At 41.1% G+C, this 19,186-nt stretch overlaps 1 protein-coding gene across 1 annotated transcript in view; it reads right to left on the bottom strand.

Annotated features, from left to right (window-relative positions):
• Positions 1-535: 535 nt before the first annotated feature.
• The window catches only part of LOC117510148 (transmembrane protein 132D-like), a 202,939-nt gene continuing 184,288 nt past the window's right edge, over positions 536-19,186 (bottom strand). The window contains exon 2 of the mRNA XM_034169760.1: positions 536-928. Coding sequence (XP_034025651.1) covers positions 687-928 — 242 coding nt within the window. The 3' untranslated portion in view covers positions 536-686. The remainder of the gene's footprint in view (positions 929-19,186) is intronic.

Raw genomic sequence — 19,186 nt, forward strand, 5'->3', positions numbered from 1 at the left:
GACACATCTCATGTAAGAACAAATGGAAACACATTCTTACCTGAGAGTAAACATCTCCACAGGAGAGTAGGCTGCCACAGTGATAAAGCGGGACACAGTTTCCCTCTGCCTCATGGGTGTGGCCGGGTACCATTACCATGAAGTTATTATCCAGTCTGTGTTCGGCAAGGGGGGGAGGCGTGGGGCTCTGGTAGAGCCTCACTCCACCAATCCTCCTCAGAGGTGTGGAGGTATAAGAACCAAACAGCCCTTCCTGTGCATAGCGGATGAAGTTTTCCTTCTTTGTCTCCTCCGAGTGGCACTCCCTGCTTCTGTAGCTTGCAGTATATAGTAGAGCTCCACTGGCGTGCCCTCGGACATCTCAAGATTCTTCTGGCGTCCTGGCACAATGCTGGGTGAGCTGAACCAGGTGGCCAGGGGTTCCAGCTCAGGCTATGCACACTCCCAGCTCACCCTTCAGCTGACAAGTACCGTGCACCTCCTGGGTTTCGTGGAAAGCAAACATGTGCACACAGGGCAGCTTGTCAATGCACTGTAGTCATCCCAGTCTCTGCCTGCAACATAGAACAGGACTTGGACTTTGGGTTTGGCCAGGTGAATTCTGTTATTCATGATAAAGGTTTGCACCTTCCAATTGAAGGTAAATATGGAAGAGGCAGGAAAAGTCCCTGGGCTCTGCAGGAGATCTAACGGGACAGACTGCTCCACCGACAGAGGCCCGTAACTGGCATTGACTGATGGAAACCTCGGGCCTGGTAGATGAAAAAGGACTCAGTTCTTGACATCAGGCTAGAGTTCCTCATGAAATCCTGATTGGCTTCCTTCAGGAAGAATGCCAAGTCCGCGTTGAGCACCTGGTAGTTGACTGGAAGGTAAGTAGGGATGGAGGGATATCTCTGTAATCCCTCTAACACTCGACAGTCGGCTGCTGCAAGACAGAACAAGAACTGAATTACTGGAACAGCAACTACAATTCTTTCACAGAGATGCAGATCCATGTAAAAAAAAAAAAATACCTTTCATCTCACAGAAAGTGATCCATTCAATATGAAAATCCTACAAACTGACAGTAGATTCCCTACTCCAAAGATCCCTCACCAAAAGTTCATTTTGATTCTTGCCATTAATTAAACAGTATATAAGAAGTATAAACATTGTTAAAATACAAGTTTGAACTTTTAGGCCATGGGCCAACAGGTACGAGAATGAACAGACTAAACACAGTTGCAATCCAGCCTCAGTATATCACAACCTACACAAAATGTATGATAGTGAAGTGAGTAGTGGTATATGTAAGGTATGGTAGGTATTTTATACTGCCTTATCTTGTGCTTATATCTTGGTTTGGGGTCAGTGAAATCACACAGGAGTTAACATTTAAAAATGCTACATTCATATTGAGAAGTATACTACATTATTTGTCTGATCATAAAGACTCATAAGTAGAAATGGTGATGATGGTATTATTACTGCACATAACACATGATTTGTACCATGTGTTATGCTTACCTTATCACGTCACATGATAACACGTATGTCTAGAATCCAATGTACCTTGTTTGACCATTACTTTGGAGACCAACCATTCAAAACAATGTAAACATTTAATAATCCTATTAGCAATATGGACTTTTGGCAATGAAGTTGAAATTCGACACTACAGCAATGAAAGCTGAAAATACTGGATTAAAAACATATTTCATCAGCACAGTGCCCAGTGGTTAGCACTGCTGGCCTCACAGCACGAAGGCTGTGGGACTGCTTCCTACCTGGGCCTTTCTGTGTGGAGTCATTGGTTTTCCAAATTGAGTATCCCCCTTCAGAAAAAAACTTGGACAGGTCATTTTTCAATTAATAAATAATTATTATTCAAAAAATGCTGATAGTAATGCAAGCAGTTAGTACACTTGCCTCCCAAACAGAAGAACCAAGATCAAGGCCTCCTGTGTCCCATTGTACATGTGTAATTTCATCAGGGAAAGCATACAACATAAAACTTGTGCCAAGTCAACAACTGGATCCATACTGAACCGCTTCGTGCACATGCGTGAGTTTTTCCACGCCTGTCGGTTGCGTCATTCGCCTGTGGCAGGCTTGAGTGAGCACTGGTCCACCCCTCCCGTCGGATTTCTTTTGTCTGAGAATTTGCTGAGAGACTGCCGCTTTGCTCCATGAATTTTTTTTTCAGAAATTGTTAGAGACAGGCAGTTGGAAACCATTCGATAGATTCAGTTGGATATCGGTGAAGATTCTGTCGGCGTCACGCGGATTATGGACCTTTTTAAAGACGGCCCACAGCGGCGAAGGGCGCGCGGCACACCGAGCGGCCATCGACAAGCTGGATCGACCAGATCATTTCTAAATGAACGTTGTGTGATCCGGGACATCATGTGAATACCACAGAAATGGCAACAGAGCTGGACATAGCACTTTTGCGGCACCTTCCACTGTTACAGGAGATTTTGTAATGAAAGACGTGCGGAGGATTTCGCGCGTCGGCACGGAGCAGCTCAGGACGCGCAGCAAAAAAAACACCTCCGTCTTGGAAGTCTCACAGGACATGTTGGGGGCATGTCCAGCTGTTACACAATTTCTCAGATACTCACTCGACTGAAAGCCGTCGAAAGCCGTTTGAATCTTCTGAATGGTTTCCAACACGGAGGTGTTTTTTTTTTTGCTGCGCGTCCTGAGCTGCTCCATGCCAACGCGCGAAATCCTCCGCACGTCTTTCATTACAAAATCTCCTGTAACAGTGGAATGTGCCGCAAAACTGCTATGTCCAGCTCTGTTGCCATTTCTGTGGTAGTCACATGATGTCCCGGATCAACACAGCATTCAGTTTAGAAATGATCTGGTCGATCCAGCCTGTCGAATGGCCGCACGCCCTCCGCCGCTGTGGGCCATTTTAAAAAGGTTTTAACAGTCCATAATCCGCATGACGCCGACACAATCTTCACCGATATCCACTGAATCTTTTGAATGGTTTCCAACTGCCTGTCTCTAACAGTTTCTGAAAAAAAATTTCATGGAGCAAAGCGGCAGTCTCTCAGCAAGTTCTCAGACAAAAGAAATCCGACGGGAGGGGTGGACCAGTGCTCACTCAAAGCCTGCCCCAGGCGAATGACGCAACCGACAGGCGTGGAAAAACTCACACATGCACACGAAGGTTCAAGCTTGGCTGATGTAATCACACGTGATTCAAATCCATACAGTTTTTGAAAAAAATAAAAAGGTACGATACTTTTTGGAGAGACCTCGTATATATATATATATATCTTTGCAAATTTCAAAAAAAAAAAAAAAAAACAGAAATCACATGTACATAAGTATTCACAGTCTTTGCTCAATACTTAGTTGATGTACCTTTGGTAACAGTTACAGCCTCAAGTCTTCTTGAACATGATGCCACAAGCTTGGCACATCTATCTTTGGACAATTTTGCCCATTACTCTTTGCTGCACCTCTCAGGCTCCATCAGCTTGGATGGGGAGCATAGGTGCACAGCCATTTTCAGATCTCTCCAGTTCAATCAGATTCAGGTCTGGACTCTGGCTGGGCCACTCAAGGACATTCACAGAGTTGCCCTGAAGCCACTCCTTTGATATCATGGATGTGTGCTTAGGGTCATTGTCCAGCTGAAAGATGAATTATCACCCCAGTCTAAGGTCAAGAGCGCTCTGGAGCAGATTTTCATTCAGGATGTCTCTGTACATTGCTGCATTCATCTTTCCTTCAATCCTGACTAGTCTCCCAGTTCCTTCCACTGAAAAACATCCCAACAGCATGATGCTGCCACCACCATGCTTCACTGTAGGGATGGTGCCTGGTTTCCTCCAAACATGATGCCTGGCATTCACACCAGAGTTCAACCTTTGGCTCATCAGACCAGAGGATTTTGTTTCTAGTGGCTTCCGTCTGCCCACTCTACCATACAAGCCTGATTGGTGGACTGCTGCAGAGATGACAGGTTGTCCTTCTGGAAGGTTCTCCTCTCTCTACAGAGGAATGCTTGAAAACTGACAGAGTGACCAATGGGTTCTTGGTCACCTCCCTGACTAAGGCCCTTCTCCCCCAATAGCTAAATTTAAGTGGGTGGCCAGCTCTAAAAAGAGTCCTGGAGAATGCAAATGACTTCCATTTATGGATGATGATGCAAGTGTGCTTAATGGGACCTTCAAAGCAATAGAAATGTTTCTGTATCCTTCCCCAGATTTGTGCCTTGACACAATTCTCTCTCGGAGGTCTACAGGCAATTTATTTGACTTCATGCTTGGCTTGTGCTCTTACATGCACTGTCAACTATGGGACCTTATGTGTAGACAGTTGTGTGCCTTTACAAATCATGTTGAGTCACCCCAGGTGAACTCCAATTAAGCTGTAGAAACATCTCAAGGATGATCAGTGGAAACAGGAAGCACTTGAGCTCAGGTTTGAACATCAAGGCAACGTGTGAATATGTTCACACAGATCATTAAAAAATAAAGTCTTACAGACTGCTTACACACATACTGTACACACATACAGCTAAACACACAAATTAGCCTATGTTAATATTTTTATTGAATATGGCTGAATGCAGTATCTGACACTTTCTCACTGCAGTTCATAAAATTTAATTGGTCAGTCAAACAACCTCTCTCTCTCTCACACACAGTCACTCAGTCTCACACACAGACACACAGACACACATGCACACACAGACACAGACACACCTTAATCAATATTGTTTAACTTTGTGTGGAAAAAAATGCCAAGAACGTTAGGTAGTAAAAAAATAAATAATTGGAAAAAAAAATCACAGTTTGACATAAAATTTAAAAAAGGGAAGTTGTGTTGAGTATGACAATTCTTGCTCATGCATACTTATAACCCCAATTCCAATGAAGTTAGGACGTTGTGTAAAATGTAAATAAAAACAGAATACAATGATTTGCAAATCCTCTTCAACCTATATTCAATCGAATACACCACAAAGACAAGATATTTAATGTTCAAACTGATAAACTTTATTGTTTTTTGCAAATATTTGCTCATTTTGAAATGGATGCCTGCAACACCTTTGCATCATGTGTTGCTCCAAAACTTGGATGTACCTTTCACTATTGATGGTGCCATCACAGATGTGTAAGTTGCCCATGCCAGGGGCAGTAACACACCTCCATACCATCACAGATACTGGTTTTTGAACTTTGCACTGGTAATAATCTAGATGGTCATTTTCCTCTTTTTTTCCAGAGGACACGACGTCCATGATTCCAAAAACAATCTGAAATGTGGACTCATCAGACCACAGCACACTTTTTCCACTTTGGCGTCTGTCCAATTCAAATGAGCTCGGGGCCCTGAGAAGGCAGCGGCGTTTCTGGATGTTGTTGATGTATGGCTTTCGCTTTGCATGGTAGAGTTTTAACCCTCAGGGGTCGACGAGGTCGTATACACCCTTACCAAAAGTAGTACATGCAAGTATGTTTCAAGTATACTTCCAGTTTACTTTTTATTACTTATCAGTACTATTTTTGGTAAGGGCAACCTCAGAGTTTGCTTACTTTTACACGTGTATCGTTTGATCCGTAGAAGCTATCAACTTACTTTTTTTGCAGAATAGATTTGAGATTTCAAGCTTCAGGGCATGTCTCCTCCGGTTTTCCAGTTTGGCCCTCCCCAACTTCTTTTTCTAAAGCTCTGAAAATCCCTGTCCAAAGACAGCGTGCGCCTTATGCATGTGATGCATGGTTCTCCAATCGGAGCACAAATACTCATGACAAAGGTAGTTTGTGAACAAAAGAATGATCTGCTTTGACTCTGTACGCTTGTAGTCACTCAGCTGACACTTTTTACGGCTATAAATGCGATCAAATCATGAAAATAATGATATCAAAGTATATTGTGCGCAATTACACAGGTGCACTGCACAAACAATAGATATACTACAGAAAGGCACAAACACAATACAGTGATGGAAATGACATCACGAACCAGAAACAGCTCTGGACTCGGTTGCTATGATAAAATAAGGACGTGTCTTCATGCACCCCGGTGCCTTTATGCACAGACCTGCATGCAACCATCTGATATACTTTTTCTGGGAAGAAGCAAGAATGGCAAAGAAAACTTTCACCGTCCAGGAAGTTTTGCAGCAGATTTTTGACGACGGTGATGTAAGTCAGGCTCATCCGGTGAGGAAAGTTTTTACACCGACGAAGAGCTGGACTATCCCGTGCTTTTGGATCCAGTTGAGGAGTGAGTATCCAAAGGTAATAAGAAGTGCAGTAAAACTATTATATCTGTAGTAAATTGTGATAAACAGCAGTGCATTATGTTGTTTTGAGTGCATTTTTTTCTATTGGAGAATATGCAGTTTTCCTCTGCTCAGCAGTGTAAACAATATGAACATGTGTGTCTATGCATTTGTTATGTGAATAGACTATATGAAACTCACATTTTAGTGATTCTACACTAGTATGCACACATATACTGTAATGTATGTGTACTGACTGTAAAAGCTAAGATTGGAGTTTTACTTTGGGATCGAAGGTCATGGGCATTCAGTGTTGGTTTTCGATCTTGCTGCTTATGTGTAGAAAGTTCTCCAGATTCTCTGAATCTTCTGGTTAAATTATGGACTGTAGATGATGGAATCCATAAATTCCTTGCAATTGAACATTGAGAAACATTGTTCTTAAACTGTTGGACTATTTTTTCACACAGTTGTTCACAAAATGGTGAGCCTCGCCCTATCTTTGCTTGTGAATGTCTGAGCCTTTTGGGTATGCTCCTTTTATACCCAATCATGACACTCAACTGTTTCCAATTAGGTGTTCTTTGAGCATTCATCAACTTTCTCAGTCTTTTGTTGCCCCATCCCACCTTTTTTGAAACGTCTTGCAGGCATCCATTTCAAAATGAGCAAATATTTGCACAAAAACAACAAAGTTTATCAGTTTGAACATTAAATATCTTGTCTTTGTGGTGTATTCAATTGAATATAGGTTGAAGAAGATTTGCAAATCATTGTATTCTGATTTTATTTACATTTTACACAATGTCCCAACTTCATTGGAATTGGGGTTGTAGTAGTTCATTATTTCCTACTTCATTCAATGTCAGTTCTGAGGCTGTTCTGTTATTCATTCATACACTTAAGAATATTCATGCTCTGAGTTTATAAAAAAATGTTCTGTAAATAGTTCATTTACTATTGTAATCAAAAACATTGAATCTCAATTCTGAGGCTGTTCTGTAAATATCCATTCATGCATTTAAGAATATTCATGTTCTGAGTTCATAAAAAACTTGTTCTGTAAATAGTTCTCTTACTTTTGTGATCAAAACACTGATTTGAATCTCAGTTTTCAGGCTGTTCTATAGTAGTTTTCAAATAAACAATAAATATAGCAACTTCTGATCAATCCATATCAATTTCAGACTTAAAATAATGTACTGATTTAAGCCCCAGCCATTTTGGGTTAAACCACGCCCACTTCCAGTTTAGACCATGCCCACTACAAGTACAGATATACAGAAAATTTAGATGGTTGAACAGATACAGATAGTGGTGTACTCGCTCATCCCTAGTTTTCAGTCTAGAATTAAACTGTCCTACAGACTCTGAGGACCTGACAGACCTCTGTCTGACAAACCTCTTAAGACTGTTCCAGACTCAGGGTGCTGCCACAGAAAAGGCTCTGTCACCTCTGGATTTAAACCTGGCTTTAGGGACAGCCAGGAGGAACTGATCAGCTGACCTCGGAGCTCTAGGTGGAGTGTACGGCTGCAGGAGCTCATTCAGGTATGTCGGGCCTATACAGTGCAAGCACTTAAATACAATCAGCAGAAATTTATCTTTGACACAAAAGCCAACAGGGAGCCAATGTAAGGTGCAGAGCACAGGGGTGATGTGCTCATGCCTCTTTGTTTAGTCAAAAGGCGGGCTGCAGCATTTTGTACACTCTGCAGGCACTGCAGGGAGCCCTGTCCAGCCCAACATACAGTGTATTACAGTAATCCAAACATGACATTACAAATGCACGGACAGCTCTTTCGAAATCAGCTCGAGTAGCATAAGATTAATTTGGAATTTTTGAATCTTCACTGGACTTGACGCAAGGACGTTTGCTTCTAATCACAGAAGCTTCCTCAGCTAAATTTCTTGCTCTGGTAGTCTGACTTCTGTCTTGACACTTGCAGAGAAGAATAACAGAAGCCAGCAAAGCTGGAGTTTAAAAGCTAACCAGACCCCTCCTACCGAGAGGCAGACTGCTATTGGCTAGTGACTAACAATTGCTCTAATTAGCACCTATTGTGCTCTAGTTAGCACCCTCCTAATGACGGGGCAGCTGTCCCTCCTAACGATGGGACTGATGCCTCTCCTGAGGCCTCTCCTGACGACTGTCCTGATGACTCTCCTGATGATGTGAATGACTCATTACCACGAACTAAAGACTGAAACTGCTTTGACTGAGTACCCCCATTGTAAACAGGAGACAAAGCGTGTCTCAGATCCCCTCCGGTTAAGGGCTGGGTTTCATCTGTTTCTAGCATTGTATGTGAAACTATTTCTAGCATTGTATGTGAAACGGATGAAACCCAGCCTTAACCGGGGAGAGGGTCTGAGACACACTTTGTCTCCTATTTACAATGGGGTACTCAGGTCCAAGCAGTTTCAGTCTTTTGTTCATGGTAATGAGTCATTCACGTCGTCAGGAGAGTCATCAGGAGAGTCATCTGGAGAGGCGTCAGTCCCATCGTTAGGAGGGACAGCTGCCCTGTCATTAGGAGGTGCTAACTAGAGCACAATAGGTGCTAATTAGAGCAGTTGTTAGTCACTAGCCAATAGCAGTCTACCTCTCGGTAGGAGGGGTCTGGTTAGGTTTTAAACTCCAGCTTTGCAGGCTTCTGTTATTCTTCTCTGCAAGAGTTAAGACAGAAGTCAGACTACCAGAGCAAGAAATTTAGCTGAGGAAGCTTCTGTGATTAGAAGCGAAACGTCCTCGCGTCAGCAACCCAGTCCAGTCCGAAGATTCAAGCTTCTCTACTGTGGAAACCACCTGGACAACTGAGAGCCTTCACAGAAACTTTGGAAAGAGTCCTTCCAAAATTCAACAGCATTCACGCACATTCAACATTCAACAGCACATTTTGCTGTGTGGTAAAGACATATATTTGCATTTGCTTGAAATGACCATGACTCCTAATTTATTTAATCTCGGGAGCCCAGTGATCAAGTAGTGACATCATTGCAATTGCTGCATTTGTTAGACACCCACTGATAATAATACTCATCCCCATCAATTCACACAATCATCTCATCATTTGACTTCCATTATTATGACCAGTATACAAGATATGCTGCAGTCATGTTACAAAACCCCAGCTTTACTGTTACTTTTAACTCTGATGTTTGAGAAATTGCACAGCAAAGAAAGAGAAAAAAGCTTTTAAATACGTATCTTGTGGGGGTGGGGAGGGGTGTTTGACCTTCTTCTCAATAGCAATATGCCCTGTGATTGCACTACCATCTTTGTGCTCGCTGTTGCAGGAGTTCTTTCTCTGATCACGAGTGTAAGTCAGCATCATGACAGTTTACAAAGCAGCTCCCGCTTGTGATTCATTTTGAAACTCAGTGCTGCATGAAGCAGGGTTTAGACGGCAACCTCTCTGAAGGCCATCACCTTTGTGTTTACAGGTTTTCAAACCAGCTACAGAACAGTCCTCCTTAAAGCATCAGTCGCGCCGCTTCAAAGTAAACAGGTCGCGTCTTTGTGACAGGAATCAGACATCTGAGCCACGCAACACCAACAAGCAATTTGTATTTTTCCTGAACAAGCAGAAGCTTTGTGCTCCTTGTTGGCAGGGACATGTTGGTGTTTACAAGGATTTGGAATGCTGACAAATGAAAAGCTTGACAGTCCAACAAGAGCAAAAGTAGACAGAAGAGTGGGGAACTAAGTCATGCTGTGGTCCTGGAGTGGTAACATTTCCACTCTAATGAAGGAACGGTGAATTGTCAAATCTCCAGGAAGGGAAAGTATCCACAGTGTGGAGCTGGTGATATTGCTGTATTAACAGCTGACATAAACATTTAACAGGCCATAGAAACATTCTATTTTTAACAATCTGATGTTGTTGGACGTGGGGGCACATCCAACATAAATTTTCTATTCATAGCTGCGCAACAGAATGTCCAGGGAGACTTCAATGACCACTTCCCAAAACTACAAAACTCGCTCATCTTCAAACCGCTACAACCCTGGACAGGACACCAGTCTGTCGCAGGGGCCCACATATAGACAAACAAACACACTCACACCTACGGACAATTTCCAATCCACCTAAATTGTATGTCTTTGGATGTGGGAGGAAGCCTGAGCACCCGGAAAGAACCCACACAAACACGAGGGAGAACATGCAAACTCCACACAGAAGCCACAGGTGGGAATCGAACTCATGACCTTTTGCTGTGAGGCAACAGTGCTAACCACTAACCACCATGCTGCCCTCAAAACTACAAACTGACAGCTTTAAAATATCACTCCCATAGTCGATGTGTGTCTCACAGTCAATCTTAGAGGCGTAAAAGATCACATGGGTCTGTCTCCATCTCATCCTTCCGGCAGTGACCATGCACTGTATGGCCAAGACAGGCTCATTTTTTTTACTGACATAACATGTGAAGTGCTTCTAATTGCAAAACAAGAATAGGAAAAAACAGTATTTTCAACTGCTGGAAAACACTTCAGATTTATTGTTTTTGGCAAAGGAATTAGATGTAGAAAAACACAATCCGTAGAATGACTGTGAAACTCAAATTTCACCATGGATGTCCACTGATTTACAGGAAGGACAGCCTAGAGCGGAGTTGGTGAGTGAAATCATGCTAAAAGTGTATTTTTATATGTTTTCATTTTGGACATTATTATACACTGACGCAATGTTTACTTCATATATTACACTACATTTGTGAAACAAATACTTTGGTAATCCTATTTCTAGCACCACAACAATTTATCCACATGAAAAAATGTATATTTTTAATAAGATCTGGAGAATTTTGAAAAAACACTTTTCATTTTTAAGGATTAGAGCCAATTTTTTTTCAGTGCAGTGTTGTAAACAAATATTTAAAGTTGAGATTGTTCTGAACCTTTTGATATGCAACACAAGGGCATTGTGCAAAAAAAAAAAAAAAAAAAAAAAAAGAATTCAATGGGAATTACACTGGTGTATGGAAAAATTGAGAAAATACACCTAGACCTGAGAGGATTAAGAAAGCAGGCATAAACATTGGGGTCTGGCTTACTGAGATCCCAGAAAAAGAGTGGTAAATGCCGTGGGCAACCCAAACCTTTGGGCATTGCTTGAAGAAAGTTTAGGGGTGATTTAACAAGACTAATTACACAATTGATAGCAAGCAATAACATGATACATATATTAGTTTGTAAGTTAGAGTTTTGCTTGTTAATGACTGTAAGCACAAAATGGAATTGCCACTTATAGATATAGTGCTTTGAAAAAAGTTAGTGCCCCCTTGCATTTTTACGTTTGATTTTTTTTTTTTTTTTTTTTTTAGGACATTAAAAAAAATCCAGGCTTGTATATTAAAATTTCTAAAATTATGCCCTCTAAACTCACAGTGAAAAGTAATCTCTACTTCATGAATTAAAAGAAATAAAGATCTAAAAGCCAAAATGACTGTGTGAATACGTAAGTGCCCCCTTTATTATAACACATGCGAATCATCACTTTTACATCCAGTCTTCTTCAGACAAGTCAGGGAATGATGCATCAACATTTCCAGACACTGAATTATGTCTTGGAATTAATTTATATCAATTATGCAGAAATACAAACAATATGGAACTCTACGGTAAATCTATGTGGAGGAGACAGTTCACAAAAACTAAGGGACCATGCAAGAATTTTGCATCATCAGTTATACAAGGCAAGAGTCCGAGTTAATTGCTTTAATCAGCACAAAAGTGACTCATGATTGACATCTTTAAATGACTTTGAGAGGGGTTAAGAAACACACTTGCCATTCTGAAAAGCAGCGAAGCAGAGAACCAATGAAGCAGCGGGTCAGAGCACTGCTTTGTTGGTTCCAGTGGTGAGCACAGTTCTGATAATCCGATAACCAATAATTATCGAAGATAATGTGTTTCATTATCGGATTATCTTTTTAGATAACTTTAAGAACCATTATCGGACTAATTATCTTGCAATAAATTTTTGTCCAATAATTTGTTAGACCGATAACGTGGTAAATAGCTGAACAGCCACAAATATTCATAAAACTTAAGATCAGTTGAGCACCTACCTGTTAAATGTTTCATAGCTAATGTGTAGTTCTACCCTCTGCAAAACAGAGAAGAGCTGCTTAAGAAGAAACTGCTCTATCCTCTGCAGACAAAGGCAAACTGGTCCCCAAAAAAACCTAATTTCTCTTAACTCCATACTGAATGCGGGCATATCACCCAAGTCATCCAGAGGCATACATTTTAACTTATGGTTCAACTTTTAACCAACTAATTTCGGACAAGTTATTTAAATTAATGTCATGTCTGAAGTTTATAAAGTGAAAATATCAGAATATATGTTTAGTTTTAAAGTAATGCGCTAATTTTTAAGGTTTTAGTGTGGATATATGCTGTGCCCAGCAGTGCATTATGGGTAGGATAGGGTAATCTCAGTACGTTCACGACATGAGAGAAATGGATTTGAAACACTCTGATCAGGCTCTACGGACAACAGCATTAAACTCTTGTGCCTAAAACTCTTGTGAATATATTCTCTGGGTTTATAGACATTGTTATTGTGTCTTCTGCGTTTATTAAATTCCATGCATCTTAAATGTAGCAGACACGGATTATCTGGAATTTTGTTTGGCAAGTTTTCAAGGTCTCTACTGCCATCTACTGCCCAGTACTGTTCATTCACCCTATTGACGTATCCCATAATCCCTTGCGTGCCAGAGAGTCGCTGCAGTCAACACGATGACAGTTGCAAATGAATATTATACTACAAAAATGTAATTTTTTATGCTTCTCATCACGTTAATAAGAGACTGCTGCATGATACCCTGAAAACTTTCTAAAACAATTATAACAAATAATCCGTGTCTGTTACGTTTAATCTGCCTGGAATTTAATAAATGCAAACTTCAAATTTCAGACATATTATATATATTAGTCTCAAACAAAGAGGACAAACAGTGTTGTAAAGAACAATAATCAAGACGTTAAAGAGCAATAATCAAGACGTTAAAGAGCAAACTTCACTTTCCATCCGAACGACATGATCAGGAAGCAAGCGTAGCTCACAGCAGCTCCCATTGAAAATAACGGAGAGACGGCCTGTGATTCTCGCATGTTTACATAAAATAAATGCAATAACAACATCTAAAAACCCAGAGATATATTCACATGAGTTTTAGGCACAATATAAAATAGTTTTATGTTGCGATGTTAATGGTGTTGTCTGTGTGCAGCAGTTAAAGTGCAGTATTTATGTGTCAAGACAATATTGAGTGCACGTTTTACAGTATAATAAAATGTGTGCCCAATATAATAAAATGTGCGCACATCATAAAACGTGCGCACAATATCATGAAATGAGCGCACATTCTCTCCACATGCAAAACATTTTGCGATGACACTTCCAGGGCTCCATAAAAATGTCTGTTTTACTAATAAAAAAAATGGAATATTTTACAAAAGCACATTATCTGTAAACACCAACCACGACACACATCACATTAACGTGTGGATTTACATAATGAATGACTCAACCAATCAGTGTTTAGCAGAAGAGGCACATTTTACCCAGAATCCATTGTGATCTGTCTGTGTTTTTTACAAAACTTAAGCATTAGTGCATTATTCAACATTAAAAGATATATGCTATATTTTAACTTTGCACAAATGACAGAATTGACATTAATGGAGTTATTCTATCAATATTCATTTTATTTATATACCAAACCATAAGTCAGCATGGCCTTATTTTCCAAGACCTCCACCTGACCGGCGCATTACGATTGACTAGAGAGCTGGGCTTTATGGCTGCTCTTAGCTTGTGTCTGTGCTTGAAACCATGTAGTAAACCAGAGCTTCCAGCAGGGGGCAAGATGTTCAAAGACAGAAGTGTGGGCTCATTGTTTGGGTCTGTTGTCGCTTTTGATACTACCAGAAGCGACCGTGGTGTTAACTCAAATTCAGTTTGTTAGTAGTTGTAAATGTATCAGAGACAATACTGGAATTTATCGGTTATCTGTAACCTCCTATACATTTTTGGGTGGTTTATCATTTTATCTTTATCAAAGATAACTTTTCAGTTATCTGATTATCTGTTATCGAAGTTAATTTTTTGTTTATCTGTGCCCACCACTGCAGAAGCAGGTGATTACAGACATGATGCAGGGTCTGCAATCAATGTAGAGAAATGATCAGTTTTCCGATAAAACATCTTCAAAAACAACGGTTGCTCTGAAGGACTGATAAAGGAATCATTAAGCAAAAAGGCTATTGATGTTGGTGGATCAAATAATTTCTTAACGATTGTCGAAAACAACCGATTCTCGATACCCATCGCTATCTAAAATGCAGGGGAGTCTTCCATGCCCTAATATCTCTGCGTGGTACAAATTCTGGTGAGAATCTAGGAAGTATACTAAAGTAACCCTTCACAGCATATATAAAGGGAAATCTTATCCCGGGTCCGGATCACCTCCAAAATTTAATGGAGTCTTCCATGGCCTAATATATATCCATGGTGAAAATTTGGTGAAAATCCATGCAGGAGTTTAGGTGTAATCCTGCTAACAGTTAAATAAATAAATAAATAAACACTGATTATGTAATTATGTCCTTGGCTGATGTAAAAATGGAAATAAGCATTCATTTTTACCATACCTATCATCATTTAATAAACGTTTCGCAATGTATGGATTAATACTACGATGTTTTTGAGTCCTTTATTAACACAGGGATGCTGTTATAGTTCAAGGAGGCGTGGCACAGAAGGTAGTAGGAAGCAAATGTGGACTCATAGACACGATGGATGGAGTGAATAACAAGGCTTTATCTGGGATACTGGCAATAGGTTCAGTACACAGGATTACAGTCAGCGTGGTGGAGGTATCAGGCAGGTAACAAACTGAGGCAAGATCCAAAAAAATGAGCAGAGTTCAAACACACAGTGTAGCGGAGTAGAGAAGGCAGAGAGAGGCAGAGTCAAAAAAATCGAGCAGAGTTCAGGTATACGGCAAGGCAGAGGTCAGAAAAAACAAGCAAGGTCACAATACTACAAGGCAAACAGGACTATGATGTGAGGCTGAAATGTGAAATAAATTAAACAAACTGGCAATTGACATGACTGAGAAACACAAAGACAGGTGTAAGAGAGTGAAGTGAGACGAAAAGCAAACTAGACCAAAACAAGAGAATAAGTGACAGAAAAAAACAATGGTGAAAAACATGACGTGCCCACAGACCAAAAATAATTAACGTGAACAAAAAAGGGGCAAAGTGGGAAATAAGGTGACAAGCCTAAAAGAGGATAACAAGAAAATTAAAGGCTATAACCAAACTAGAATGGAAATGACAATGGCTAAAGAAGAAGGTAAATACAATAAACAATAATAAAATGGCAACACAAACTATTGACTAAACCGAAAATAAATGATGAACAGAAAACAAAATCAGAGACTACAGAATACAGATAATGCAATGAATGACTACACAACAAAAAATAAATGATAAACAGAGAAAGCAATCAATAACTAAAGGAACATAACCAGATTACAAAACACTGAAGGTCAAAGCATGAATAAGACACATACAACCATAATGAGAGCCCAGAATGAGCAGGATCATAACAGATGCTGGTCTAACAGCAGTCAATGCCAAGCGTTAAAGTTGTGCCCAGCATGTGACCTAATGCTTCTCTCTGATTGGCCACCTCAGTTTTGCCGGCAGGGTGCACAGAACTGCTCCCAGACACTCCCATTGTTTATTGACAACAAATTGTACTGTTTTAGTGTTTCTTTTCCTCATGTGACTGGACAACTAATGCTGTCAATCATAGACACATCACCACCACAGCAGGTCACCTATTCATGTGCAATAATCTAAGGTGTCAGTTGGTGGCAGTAATACACCATGTTGGTTTGCAAACTGCCACTAAACTCGACAGAAGAAGAAGCCCTTTCTCTTACCAGTGTCCACCAGTAGATCTGCAGAAAACTTGCTAATTTCATTACAAAATAAACAGTTCTCAAGGTGTTCACTGGAAAAGAAAAAGACAATAAAGTGTACCTGACCGGCCCAACTTACAAAAACAGCATCAGGAACATTATCAGCGGCGAGCTTACACCCAAGGCTTCTATGCTATGCTAAGCAGAGCAGGCTAGCAGCTCTGCTGCTAATGGAACGTCCGGATTTCAAGTTCTTCCTGCAAGTTTTAAATCGCATCATGCCACACGTGGACCTCGCTACAAAAGAAAACCATTGAAAACCAGTTCTAACAAGAGCAATCAGACATTTCCGATATCTGCCAGTCTGGATCCGGATTGACATAATCCTTCAAAGACTATATAAAGTGAAATATTGATCCAGAATCTGGATCTGGATCCAGATCACCTCCAAAATCTGGTGGAGTCTTCCATGCCCCAATAGCTATCTATAGTGCAAATATGGTGAGAGTTTTAACGTAAACCTTCAAAGCCTGTATAAAGTGAAATATTGATCCAGAATCCGGGTCCGGATCTGGATCACCTCCAAAATTTAATGGAGTCTCCCATGGCCTAATGTGTGTCTTCTTCTTATGCTTCCAAAGTGAGAGCTGTGTTTGGGGTCTCTGTAGTAAGTCTGACTTATTTCCTGTGGAGGTTGGCCTCCACCAGGGCTGCACCTTGTCACCAATCCTGTTTGTGACATTCATGGACAGCATATCGAGACGTAGTCAGGGGAAGAGTGTGTTCAGTTTGGTGAGCTCAGAGTCTCATAACTGCTTTTTGCAGATGATGTGGTCCTGTTGGCTTCATCAGCCTGTGACCTCCAGCGCTCACTGGATCGGTTCACAGCTGAGTGTGAAGCGGCTGAGATAAGGAGCAGCATTCTAAATCTGGGGGCATGGTTCTCAGCAGGAAACCGATGGATTGTCTACTCCAGGTAGGGAATGAGGGGTTGCCCAAGTAAATGAGTTCAAGTACATATGGGTCTCAGTCATGAGTGAGGGGACAATGGAGCATGAGATTGGCCAGAGAATCGATGCAGCAGGGACAGTGTTGCATTCGCTCTACTGTACTGTTGTGATGACAAGGGAGCTGAGGCAAAAAGCGAAGCTCTCAATCTACTGGTCAATCTTCATTCCTACTCTCACCTATGATCATGAGGGCTGGGTCATGACCGAAAGAACTAGATCGTGGGTACAAGCGGCAGGAATGGGCTTCCTCAGGAGGGTGGCTGGTGTCTCCCTTAGAAATAAGGTGGGAAGTTCGGTCATCCGTGAGGAGCTCAGAGTAGAGCCACTGCTCCTTAGCGTTGAAAGGAGCCAGCTGAGGTGGCTTGGGCATCTGGTAAGGATGCCCCCTGTGTGCCTCTCTAGGGAAGTGTTCCAGGCACGTCCATCTTGGAGGACACCCTGGGGAAGACCCGGGACTAGGTGGAGAGATTATATCTCTACGCTGGCCTGGGAACGCCTCAGTGTCCCCCAGTCAGAGGTGGTCAATGTGGCCCGGGAAAGGGAAGGTTGGGGTCCCCTGCTGGAGCTGTTGCCCCCGCAACCTGCTTCCAGATAAGCGGTTGAAGGAGACTGAGTGAGTGAGTGAGTGGGCAGTCAACCAACTTTCTTCAAAAAGGGTGGTGGGCTGAAGCATGGCCCTGGGCCCTCCGGTGGGCAAATATAGTATTTAAAAACAAGCTTGTACAAGTGGGTCTTGAGCTTCTCTTTAAAAGTTTCAACAGTCTACAGAATGCAGATGCAGTGGCAGTGCATTCCAAAAGCTCTAAAAGTGATCACCAATATTTTAAACTACATTCTGTACTGAATGAGGAGCCAATGCATAGAGAAGAGAATGGGAAAAAGTGAAAAAGACACTGTGGGTGCACTGATGTAGTGAAGACGCTTGACATCATGATCCCAGAACTAGCCGGATTCTAGCCACATTTGCGTTCCACCTCAATCCACTTCCAAGCGGTGGATTCAGCAAACAATCCAGATTAAATCCAATTTTAGCTGGTTAGATTCAGGAAAAAACAAAAAACAAAACAAAAAAAAACCCTTTCTATCTCAAGCCAGATTCCACCTAAATCCTGCTCAAGCCGGATTGTCAATTGAAGTCTGAATGGGGTCCAATTCTCTTCAGAAACCCATAGATTAAAATAAGGACATTGGTGTTGTGGGTAGTACACTGTTGCAACCACGCTTGTGATAAAACTTCCAAGCATGGTTGCAAATGCATGAGTAGTGGGCAAAAACAGGTCAATTCTAACCACTAATGCAATAATTACAACAGTGATGATTATTACAAATGTGAAGAATAAGAAGAACTGTATTAATCCCAAAGGATTTTTCTTTTTTTTGCTAGAGTGCTAAAACAGTAAACATTGCTTTGTTTTTTGTTTTTTTTTGTCGATGCAAAAATGAACATGAACACCTGTATTTGTTTGATTTATTACTTCTATTTATTTTATGTTTGTATTTATTTTAACAATATGCAGTGCTGTCTTGGCCAGTCCAATCTTGAAAAGTGATTTCTTTAATGTATCTCAATGCTTCTATGTGGTGAAATAAAGGAAATTATTATATGGCTGTGATGCTACATGCACTCTGATTGGCTGATAATCGGTCGGATATTTTCCCATATTGGACCGGTTTCCATGACAATCAGTCCGAAACGCGTATTTTCTTTACAAACCAGAAGCTACAAAGGCAAGTCGGACATAAATGTACTCCATAAATATCTGAACAGCATCTGATAAAACACACATACTGAAAGCTTACCAGCTAACGACCGGACCATCTGTTAGCAAAGTTCTTCATGGAGGTGAAGTGAACAAGTCGGACTACGAGCCATCAGCAGCTTTCACATTCGGGCGATACTGTAAGTTTGTGTGTTTATATAATAATAGCCATATAATAAATGAATTGTTAACCTCACTTGCTCGGTCTGTACGGGAAATATCAG

This window comes from Thalassophryne amazonica, chromosome 5 (assembly GCF_902500255.1).
Source record: "Thalassophryne amazonica chromosome 5, fThaAma1.1, whole genome shotgun sequence".
NCBI lineage: Eukaryota > Metazoa > Chordata > Actinopteri > Batrachoidiformes > Batrachoididae > Thalassophryne > Thalassophryne amazonica.